The sequence below is a fragment of the Magnolia sinica genome, chromosome 12, assembly GCF_029962835.1.
Source record: "Magnolia sinica isolate HGM2019 chromosome 12, MsV1, whole genome shotgun sequence".
In the NCBI taxonomy this organism is placed as follows: domain Eukaryota; kingdom Viridiplantae; phylum Streptophyta; class Magnoliopsida; order Magnoliales; family Magnoliaceae; genus Magnolia; species Magnolia sinica.
Window position 1 is genome coordinate 41,861,855 of NC_080584.1, and position 11,813 is coordinate 41,873,667.

An 11,813-nucleotide genomic window follows, 5' to 3' on the forward strand; every position below is an offset into this window, starting at 1 on the left:
TCCAAAAGATGATTTTTTGCTCCCAATAACTGAACTACTGATTGATAGTACAACTCAGTATGCTGTCATATCCTTTATGGATGGTTATATAGGATATAATTAGATTCGAATGGCCCCTGAAGATGAGGAAGCAACGGCATTTAGAACTTTGCTGGGAATTTTCTGTTATAAGGTTATACCATTCGGACTTAAAAATGCCGGGGCAACATATCAAAGAGCAATGCAAAACATTTTTCAAGACATGATGCACAAGCACGTTGAATATTATATCGATGAGTTGGTAGTCCGGTCGGGAGGCCATCAAGAACATCATGAGCACTTGGCGTAGGTTTTCCGTCGACTCAGAAAGAAATAATTGAAGATGAATCCCACTAAATGCGCATTTGGGGTGTCTTCTGGTAAGTTTCTTGGTTTTGTTGTCTGGCATAGAGGCATTGAGATTGATCCAGGGAAAGTCAAGTCTATTCAAAATATGCCACCACCGAAGACATTGAAAGAATTAAAAAGTTTGTAAAGAAAATTGGCATACATTTGCCGTTTCATTTCGAATTTGGCAGGGAGATGTCAGCCTTTTTCCCATCTGATGAAAAAGGGTACAAAGTTTGTATGGGATCAAGCCTGTCAAAATGCGTTCAACTCAATAAAGGAATTACTAAAACAGCCACCAGTATTGGCAGCTCCAGTAAAAGGAAAGCCACTTGTTTTGTATATATCTATAGCTGAACATTCTTTAGGAGCTTTGCTAGCACAGGTGAAAAAGTTTGGAAAAGAAATCGCTCTTTACTATTTAAGCTGGACCCTAATGGGGACAAAATGTAATTACTCCCCGATCGAGAAAGAATGTTTGGCGTTAATATTTGCAGTGCAAAAGCTGAGACATTATTGTCTATCTCATCATATAACATTGATTTCAAGGGCCGACCCGATAAAGTTTTTAATGACAAGACCAATGTTGTCCGGAAGATTAGCCAAATGGATGTTGTTACTTTCATAACATACTATTACGTACAAACTAGCAAAAGTAGTAAAAGGGCAGGCAATGGCAGATTTCCTTACAGCGCACCCTGTAGCAGAATCTAAGGCCATTAGTGACGATTTTCCAGATGAGCAAGTTATGTTAGCTGAATCGCAGAGCCTATGGCAGATGTATTTTGATGGTGCTTCTCGAGCATCAGGAGCGAGGGCAGGAGTGATATTCATTACTCCCCAAGGTGACTTACTACCTTACTCCTTTACATTGGGAACTGCATGTACGAATAATGAGGCTGAATACAGAGCCCTGATTATTGGAATGGAAATGGCTAAAGAAATGAAGATAAGAACGCTCATATCTTTGGGGATTCTAAATTGATTATAAATCAATTGACAACTGAATTCGAGATAAGAAAGCAAGAACTTTTGCCATATTGTTGAAAGGCACAACAATTATTAGAACAGTTTTCCCATGTTGAAATCAAGCATATCCCTCGGTCAGAAAATGCAAAAGCGAATGTTTCGGCCAGCTTGGCAATGGCTTTATCTTGTCCAAATCACAGCCCTCTTCAAGTGACTATAGAAGAAAGAAGATTTTTACCATCATTAGAAGTTATTGAAGAAATTACTGAAACTCTTCCTGTATCGTGTCTGGAGATCACAATAGAAGATTGGCGTCAGTCTTTCATAGATTATCTTAAATTTAACATTCTGCCGGAAGAACCCATGCAGAGACAACAGATCAGGCAACAGTCAAGTAGATTCATCATATGCAGTGAAGTGTTGTACAAAAGGTCTTATAATGGAATGCTGTTACGTTGCTTAGATGAGTAAGAAGCAGGCTAGGTATTGTGAGAAGCACATTCTTGAGAATGTGGGGCACATCAAGTGGGTTGAAATTTATTTCATCGAGTACATAGGATGGGATATTATTGGCCCACCATGTTCAAAGATGCGATAGATTATGTGAAATGATGTCATGAATGTCAGATTCACGGAGATGTTATACATGTTCCTCCAGAGGACTTACATCAGTCAGTCGCTTCTTGGCCCTTCTCTGGTTGGGGTCTTGACGTTATTGGTCCTATCAATCCACCTTTAACTAAAGGGAAGCAATATATTTTGACAGCGATAGATTACTTCTCCAAATGGACCGAAGCAGTTGCATTACGCATTGTTAAAGAGAAGGATATGGTCAATTTCATCTGACACGCGATAATATACCGTCATGGTATTCCAAAGAAAATTGTTACAGACAATGGCACTCCCTTCAAAAACAAAGGCATGGGAAAATTGTGTCAAAAATTCAGCATTTATCATTCGTTCTCAACACCTTATTATCCATCGGCCAATGGATTAGTAGAGGCATTTAATAAAACAATAGTCAAAATACTAAAGAAAATAGTGACAGGGAACAAACATGATTGAGACGAAAGGTTACAAGAAGCATTATGGGCATAAAAAACTACTCACCGGACAGTGACAACAGTAACACCATATTCACTAATCTATGGTGTGGAAGTAGTGATCCCAATTGAAATACAAGTAGCGTCACTGAGAGTGGCGGTATACCAGTCTATAACCGATGATGAAAATGCAAAAATAAGGTTAAGAGAGCTGGATTTTCTTGATGAGAAACGTCTGGCTGCCCAACAATGATTGCAAACGTATCAGGAAAGAATATCATCCACCTTCGACAAACGAGTCAAATATCGCTCTTTCAAAAAAGGGGATATGGTGTTGATGTTGAAAAGACCTATCGTGGTCACTCGTCGAATAGGGGGCAAGTTTGAGCCTAAATGGGATGACACGTACATAATAAAAGAAGTATACTCCAATGGAGCATATAGAGTTGTGGATCAAGATGGGCGAGGAATTAATATACCGGTTTATGCTCACTTCCTTAAGAGATACCGTCCATAATTGATTTTGATCCAGAATATCATCAGAATAATGATTCTGAATCAAAAGGGGGCAAGAATAGATCATTACCATGTATCATCTGATGAATGAATAAAGAAGAAGTTCGCAAGCATATCAAGACTATGTAATAGCAAATATTACAAAAGGAAAGTGAACATCACCATCATCAAGCGAGCCCTACAAAATTCTGTCTGAAATTGATACTGTCACCAAGTTGGTATATTAGGAACAACAAGTATAATCAAAGATATTAGCAGAAGTGGTGATGTATCAATTTCAGACAGAGATGTCTATCATTCTCACAACAATTGATCATACCTATCATTGTCTTCTAAAGGCATTTTAAGGTAGCCTAGTCAAGCCAATGGCCAATCGCGCACAGGGCCTATCAAGATTGTCATTCGGGTAGCGGTGAGAAGCTAGTGGCCCTAAAAACCCCGTGAAGGCCATCGTACGCATACCCATGCGGACAGCTGACGGAGCCAGTGACCAAAAGTCTAAAAAGGCCAAAAGTGCTCAATGGGTAGTCATGTGTAACCCCCATGCTGTTTGTATAGCTTTCCAACAGCGTCATGGGGAATGGAGGAAAATGCCCTCCCGTGAATGGGCTTGACCTTACAGACGAATAAAATGAGGGTCGTAGTGTGAGCTTTAGATAGGCCAACCGTGCGTAAGACCCCCTGGATCTATGGTTTGATTTCAGTACTAACTCATGAGGAAGGGCTTAAACCTACTCATTGACGGAATGGCGACCCTAGATTTGGTACCCCAAAGGTCACCTTGTGCACCCCGTGAACTCTAGAGAGTTACTGCGGCCAACCCTGTGCGTAATTCCAACCGAGTTCACGGCCCCAATAGCTTCACTGGGCCCCTCTGATGGATCGCGGTTTGTGAACTCCCTAGGCTGTGAGAAGTCCAGTGAACTCCTAAGAGTTACAAAGGCCATCACGTGAGACTCGACTCACTACTCAAGAGCTTAAACTGTGTAACTGACTAAATTGAAATTTAGTACCGCCAATCAAAACAAGAATCATATAGGAAGTCCCGCACTGACAAGCATAAAATGCTAAGTGTTGTAATTAGTTCCTATTAAACGTTATGTTAAGATTACTACACAGATAAATATGCTTGAAATTTGTCATGAATCGGAATTTTATGAATACTTCAATGTTGTTGATAATGTGAGTTAGGAATATATATATATATATATATATATATATATATATATATATATATATATATATATATATATATGGGAAAAGGTACTATACGCTTGACTGTATTATACCTTCTATAAGGTCAAGTGTTTGCGGCACGTTATTCGTCTGATGGAAGAAATATCTTCCTATGGTCAGATTTGGAATGGTATATACTAACCGAGTATATACTCGGCCCTATAAACAGGGGATTTTACCCCATTCCCCTGTTGAGATCCCCCACATGGCACACCTCTCTCCCTCAATCTCTACGATCGTTGTCCCTCCCTCTCTCTTTCTCTCTCTCTCTCTCTCTCTCTCTCCAACCACGCCTGCCCTCGCCTACCTCTCTCCTCTATCTCTCTCTCTCCAGACACACTCGCCACCACCTCTCTCTCTCTCTCTCATTCTCCATGGGCTAAAGGTTGTGTCGGTCCTCCCACAACCAGCCTGGGACCCCACACTGATCTCATTGCTGCCGTTCAGACGGCTGAGGATTTTGGAGCTCAAATGGTGTGACTTTCGACATCGGCCACACGAGGGCTTCTTGAATTGAGGCACACTTTGGAGAAGATCATCTGTCACAATTCTATGGTAATTAATTTCCTTTCTCTTGGAATTGATATTCACACCCTGCTGATTGATTTGAGGACACTTTTTATTTCATTTTGAGTGTACTCTTTCAAGTCCCATAAGGTATGCAGATTGTTGGATTCATACAGTGGCTCTCTTTCTGATTTTTCTTTTGTCATTTTACCTATGAGAAAATATAAGGTGCTTGATATGGCAATCAGCGTTGGTGGGACCTACCTTTCAGTTATTTAAATTTTTGCACCCTGGTTTCTATGAAGGATCGACCATAATGCTAATCTGTCAAAGAATTTTGGTCCTCCAATTTGTGGGCTTTATCCTGTTCCTATAGGGATAATTTGTTGGCCAATAATAAGATGGGTAGGATTTTCTGGTGGGGTGGTTTAAGCAACAGTGCCAATCGATGGTGTGCCCACAAAAATTGTAGTCTGTATGTGTGAAGTAGGCCTCTCTACAAGGGGCTCTTCCCTGAACTGGAGCCTTATAGCCTGTTCAGCCTGAGCTTTATATATTTTCTGATCTCTTTGAGGCAATATAGATTGGCACACTGAATTTTTATTTATTTTTATTTTTTCTATCTATCTAAAACTGTACAGGTGGGCCCACATTTTTGTTATTAAGGACATTTGTCTACTGTGCCATTTGCAAAATCTCCCTCATTAGGAAATCTTAGTAACATGATAGGGCAGTTTTCTCCAGTTATATGTGGATGGATGGACAAATCATCTATTTTACAGGTCACCAATTTGATTGCTAATATCATCAGATGGAGGAGCATTTTGGGGCTTAGTTAATCCACAATGGGGCTGTAAGATGAACACACTGGGTCACCAAAAGTTGGACCCCACTTCTGCATTTTCTGTGTTGAGCACAGGAAAAGAGAGAGAGAGAGATAGAGAGAGAGAGAGGCCATTTTGTTTAGCAAAACATCATAGAAAATGTGTGCACAGTGGACTGGTTTTACTACCTGTTTGGTTCATTATATGTCTAAACCACAACCTGCACCTTGGATTAATTTGCATGCATATACCCAATTTATAAATTTATGTGTATCATCTATCACACTCCACAATCAACCATGTGCTAGAAGTCTCCCATATCTGGGTAGGTCCATCATATGGAATTTTTTTCTTTTGGAAATCCTTTAATGTTTCTGCCTTTGTTTTAGTTTAATCCAAGGAAGTGTTGCTTGCTGTCCTAATTGGACTATCTTGTGTTGGCTTTGTGGTGTAATTTTGATTTTTGCAGCTGTGGTAGTGGATCATGTGGCTTTGTTTTGTAGTTTGTATTTTGTGTTCACCGTAGCTATGTTCTTTTTTTTTCTTTTAAAAATATATGGCTTTGTATTGTTTAACCGTGTATAACCTTTCTAACTTGATAAGCTCATCTTCTTTGAAAATTTCAAGATTGCAATTTATTCATGCAAATATAGAGAAGCAACTTAAAGAGGGAGATGGCCGCTGTCCTTGTTGGTTTACCATTGTTTTCCCCGCCATGATCAAGCTTGCTCGAGCTGCAACTTTAGATGTGTTATTGATGAAGATAATGGTTTTGTTTTTATGGTGGCATATGAAGGAGAGAGGGTGCACGAGTAGTGTGAAAATGAAGAATTCAAATCTTGATAATGTATTTCTAAGAGTGATGTATTTCTTCATCAATCATCAGAGAGAACTTTAAATGGACACAACTATTTTGTTGGTATTGTGCTTTTATAAATGGATTAAAATGAATGATTGTATTTGAATGAATCTTTATATGTATTAGCTTAGATGAATGACAACGGTCTTGCTACGGACTAAAATCATATTATTTTTATCTTAGCTACAGCGCTTGACCCTTTTTTTTTGTGGGCAGTGGTGGGTGTAGTTGTGGTTTCCAATTTTCCTTAGTCATGTATTTCAATTCCTTTCTCATGATGATACCAGGTAACATCAGTATAATTTAGAAATCATGGCTTTTATTAAAGTGAACCTTCAAATTACAGTTCAATTATGCATCCAAATCCTAGCTTGTTCTTTCTTTTTTCTTATTTCTTTTATTTCTTATTTCCTTTCTTTTCAAATAATATGATTTTTTTTTTTTTTTAATGTCTTTTGGCTTTTCCCTTTTCCTTTCGGGCAAGGTTTGGGGAAGACGAATTGTCCACATGGAAAGAAACTTTCACCCCAGTATGTAGCTACATTAGTCTGTCTCATTTCTTGAAGGGATGACCTTAAAAAGGAAGCTGAAAATCTATCAGAATGGTTAAATATGCTTTTATTAATGTAAATACTGTATCGTTTAAATTTATTTTTTGACCATAAAGCTCATGAGATTGGAAAGCATGTGAATCAATCCAAACTGACAGGCTAATAGTGGATGGACTTCAAGCGGCATGATTATTGGGTTAATAGGGATTCAGGAAGCGGTTTCTATCTGTAAACTGATAGGCTAATAGGGATTCAGGAAGCAGTTTCTATCTGTAAACTGCTTCCTGAATCCCTGCTCTAAAATATGTTTCTCTCCGGAAATGTGCAATTGATTCGATAGTCATGGACTTCAAGTGGCATGATTATTGGGTTGATGGCTCATTAATTAGGAGCTGCTCTAATTGCTGGGAGAAATGATAGGATAATGGTGATGAAGTTGAACTAGGTGGCCCCCTGATAGAATGCCCAGATCCATCACACCATTCTGCACCAAATCAACAGTTTTACAGGGTGGTATCATTTTCAGAATGTACGAGGCATGAACGAACTTGGGAACTAATAAGTTAAGCAAAATGGAAAGTGAGCCTGATAAGACCATGATTGCACAACACCTGTAGTGACCATTGTAGAATACATGCAAAGATCATACCATTGAATTTATCGCACCACCTGAAATTTTATTAATTGAAAAATATACACATTCATTTGGGTGGGGCTTAAATAAATAAAAATCCAGGCCTCACCTATCAAATATGACAATTGAGTTACAACACTGGCACAAGAGACCAACAACAGCTAACACAACAAAATTAGCAGCCGATTACATTTCATGCACCACAAACCCATCCCACATTCAGATCCTAAAGAGGTTGATGCAAATGTAGAGCATTCTAAGTCATTGGGAGACAACCTCCTGCAGTTCTACGCGAGGAGATGCCTCTTGCAGATCTATCAAGGCTTGATCCAATAGCATCACCCCGTCTAGAAGACTCACCCCGCCGGTTTCTGGGGTACATGCCAAGAAGCGTGCGGCTATGATATTGATGACCAAACCTTTCACGTAACATATTTGCCTCCGCAACAAGGGCGGGTGTTAGATTGGCCAGAATAGCATCTGAAGATGTTAAGAGCACCTGAAAATTAAACCATTACAGGCATGAGAACCTGAAGAATCATGCATTCTGAAATATGACGTATACCCTACAGAAGCAAATATTTCAATCAAAAAAAAAAAACACTTCCTAGGAAGCTACCTCTTCCCGCAAATCAGCAGGAAATGTCGCAATTATTGAAACAGTGTCCATTTCAACTGGTTGGCCTTCCAATTCATGTGATTGATGTAGTCTTTGAGCTTGTTGTTGTGCCAGCACTTTTGCTCGAATATCTGGGGGGAGGGCAACAAGGAATTCAGGATCAATGTCTCCCGCAGATTGAGGTGGTTCACTTGATGGCTGGGCCACTTGACTCTGTTGAGCATTAAGAACTTCGGCTCGTAACTCCTCCGGAAGAGCATCTAGGAATGCAGGATCAATTGAACCTGAGGCTATGGCACCATTGATTTGTTGCTCCTCCGCTGGACCATTCTAATCCCCTCCTCGGCCAGGATGTGGCAATACTTCACTAACACTTTGAAGAGATGCAAATCCTATTGATGGACAATCCTAACCATCCAACTGGATTCCTTAAAATAGTAATAATTTTGTTAGTACTTGGATTAGTACGTGAAACCTAGAGCTAATATCCTTCAAAACAGAACACAACCAGCAATGACTAAGATGCAATTGCAAGCAACATCAGTTGAAGCAAGGAAGATACAGAAGTGTATTGGAATTACACCATTATTTAGGGTTCAACCAACAATGATTTTGTCATAGGTGGTGAAAATAAAGCAATCACCATGAAAGTGGGACAGGCAGAATTTTCATTGAAAAATCAGAAGGGCAAAGCAAACAGATGTGAGATTGAGTTGTTTTGAATCGTCCACCACTACCTATGTATTGTTATTATTAGGAGTTGGTCGCTGGCAGCCATAGTAACAAGAACATACTCCAATACAACCGATGGATTGCATGAGTCTACAACAAATACCTCATTCTAGCACATGCAGATCCAATATAACCTACTCCAATCACTCCAACTATCTGCCCCTTCAGTAAATTACCATCAAACCTAAGATCAATGTATAGCATCTGTTCTAATAAGTTGCATGGGTGGTGGTAGGATAAACCTACAGTAGAAAGGTAACATCTCCCATCTCCTTTGAGCTTCAAGGCTAGTGTATCATGTGCATCCAAGTCAATGAAACCATTGAACTACAAAAAAAAAAGAAAAAAAATAAGGAACACAGGAACTGCGCTAACATTGTAGTACTAAGACTTGTGGGGTAGACAGTAGTTTCTTACAAGGGTGAAACCAGCAATTTGATGGCTACTCCTGAGAATAGCCATGTAATCCTGCAAGGGTGAAACCAGAAATTCAAATAGATTAAGAAGACATTATCAATGAAGAGTAGAGGCACCAAATTCAGATGCAGGCATCCTTGGGGATGGAAGATGCTTATTGAGATCAACACATGAGTCCATACAGACGTGTCTGTGGATGTTCAGCTTGTGTTTGTGCCCATAAAACCTTTAGTGAAGGAATCAAGTCCCAGGATGACATTTAGTTAATAGCTTTTTAATGTGAGATAGATCATATATCAAAAAGTTTAATTTTTTTTTAAGTTTTTAAGAAATATGAGAAGCATTCATTTAGACCTCAAGTCTAGGAGAAGAGCCCCTGGAACCTCCACAAACTTGCAGACCCCTTGGGCTCCATTTATAGCATCCATCTCGGCTTTTGACCTCTTCGGCGAATTCGTTGTCGATTTGACCAGAACTAGCAAAAATTATATGGAGAATTGTATTAATACTATTCTCATGTAGAAATCAATACGATTGTCATGCAGAAATCAATTAATTATCCATGGAAAATTGTATTAGCATAGCAGATATCAAATATCAAGTCTTAGTTTCTTTCTAAAATTTTAATGTATATTAGATAACTTATTGGACCATTCTTTGATAAGAATGTTGTCTGTCAGCTTGACCTCATAAATGTCAACCAAATAGGCTCTAATGGAAATATAACATAAGGATTAGATAAGATGTGAATATTTAGCTGGAGAATATAAGCATGATGACCTTCAGTGAAGTGCATTGAGGCATGATAAGATTAAGATGTCAATCTTAAGGTCATATTCTTTCAATTTTTTTTTTAAAATAAAATAAAAATGAAAAACATAGATTTGCTAAGCTACACGTGTGTGTAGTAAAGCTCATGTACAAGTGTCAGCATGGCACAATTGGTACAAGATCCAATCCATCCATCTAAATGGAAACACTATATTGATAACCTGGCCCAAGAATCAGGTTGATCCACTAGTCATGTGGGCTACAGTCTGTGAATAAATGAACAGATATGAAAAACATGGCTGAAGTTTTCTAACCCATCCACTTGCTTTCAATATCATGAGAAAAATGTCCAAATCTAAAACTCTCCCTATAAATTCCCAAGCCAAGAAATTGCTAAGATTGAGATTTGTCATTATGCTCAAGACAACCACCTGTTTGAATGGTTAGCTTTGTAGTCAATTGTCCATTTTACTAGACATTTTTACTATAATTATTTTTAAATGAAAAATCAAACTTTATTAAAATGAACCGTAAAATTGGATGGGCCGGGACTGCCATAGACAATGCATAGGGTTTTGCCAAACTCACTTTTTTTATTCTTCATACCAGCATTGGTGGAATTTGGAGGAAAACAAAGGCCAAAGAGTATATACTCTATAGGGATTGAGGGAGAGGTGGAGGTGGGTGCGGGTGTGTCTGGAGAGAGAGATAGAGAGAGAGGGAGAGAGAGATAGCGAGAGAGGTAGGCGAGGGTGGGCGTGGCTGGAGAGAGAGAGAGAGAGAGAGAGGGACAGCGGGCGTCCGGTCGTAGGGACTGAGGGGAGAGGGCTACGGGATCTCAGATTTGGAATGGGGTAAAATCCCCTGTTTATAGGGCCGAGTATATACTCGGTTAGTATATACCATTCCAAATCTGACCATAGGAAGATATTTCTTCCATCCGACGGCTTAAGTGGTGACAGCGCTCGACCTTATGGAATAGTTCTATACGGTCGAGCGTATAGTACCTTTTCCCTATATATATATAAAACTGTTGTATGTAAATAAACATATATATATAAATAATACTAAGATTATAAGAATATATGGCCATATATTCTTATGATTGAAGTATGTTAAGACATGTCAATCATTTGATATAATGACAAGAATCACAAAGTTTCATATGCAAAATGTATTTCTGCCATAATAAATAGAACCACAATTGTATTAAGTCAGAGCAAAATATTCAATGTTTGGTATCTTTTAATCTAAAGCCAAATATTTCAGAATATATTTATTCTTTCGAAGAAGTCGAGTCTTCAATAATAATATGCTTATCCTTCCGAGGTAGATAACGATGGCCTGACAATTCCTGCTTTTCTGATGAAGGAGAATTATCGCGCAGTATCTGCAAAGGCAGAGGAGAATGGAATTGTAAGGGATCGTCATTCTTTGCAGAGAATTCATGAGTATTTGTCAGAAGAGTACCAAAAGTTATCCATCCTCCAAGAACATCAGTAGGCTTTGCTTCATAAGTAGTGTCTTCTAAAGAGATCCTTGTACCAAGTTGATCTGGGAAGGGGGGAGGACTCGTTTCTTCAAAATAGACAATGCCCAGATCTTTCTGATAATCCCTAAGGTAAGGAGGGGGAATCCACATAGCATGATCTACTGGATGATAATTATCTACCAAGTAATGTAGGTGAACCCACCATCGCGTCCAACAATAAGAAGCGCTAACCGGATAATTGTAGCCAGGAATTATGAAATGTGATCCAGTCTGAATG

The 11,813-nt window shown here is 38.9% G+C and overlaps 1 protein-coding gene across 3 annotated transcripts; it reads right to left on the minus strand.

Moving 5' to 3' along the window:
• Nucleotides 1-7,536: 7,536 nt before the first annotated feature.
• Nucleotides 7,537-9,736, minus strand: LOC131220456 (E3 ubiquitin-protein ligase UPL2-like). Of its 3 annotated transcripts, XR_009158593.1 has the most exons (5): nt 9,628-9,736; nt 9,274-9,324; nt 9,103-9,183; nt 8,125-8,544; nt 7,537-8,004 (listed from the first exon to the last, which is right to left on the minus strand). XR_009158593.1 is itself a non-coding variant. In XM_058215360.1 (2 exons), the coding sequence occupies exons 1-2, from the start codon at nt 8,173-8,175 to the stop codon at nt 7,762-7,764; spliced, it is 294 nt and encodes a 97-aa protein (XP_058071343.1). In that variant the 5' UTR covers nt 8,176-8,701; the 3' UTR covers nt 7,537-7,761. The 3 variants fall into 3 exon arrangements, 1 of the variants encoding a protein (XP_058071343.1); XR_009158592.1 differs by lacking the exon at nt 9,628-9,736 and having other exon boundaries at nt 9,274-9,547; XM_058215360.1 differs by lacking the exons at nt 9,103-9,183; nt 9,274-9,324; nt 9,628-9,736 and having other exon boundaries at nt 8,125-8,701.
• Between the last annotated feature and the right edge of the window lie 2,077 nt (nt 9,737-11,813).

Coding starts and splice junctions, on each gene's coding strand:
- LOC131220456 (XM_058215360.1), bottom strand. CDS start 8,175: ATGGACACTGTTTCAATAATTGCGACATTTCCTGCTGATTTGCGGGAA. Junction 8,005..8,124: donor CTGCTGATTTGCGGGAAGAG/GTAGCTTCCTAG, acceptor TTTAATTTTCAG/GTGCTCTTAACATCTTCAGA.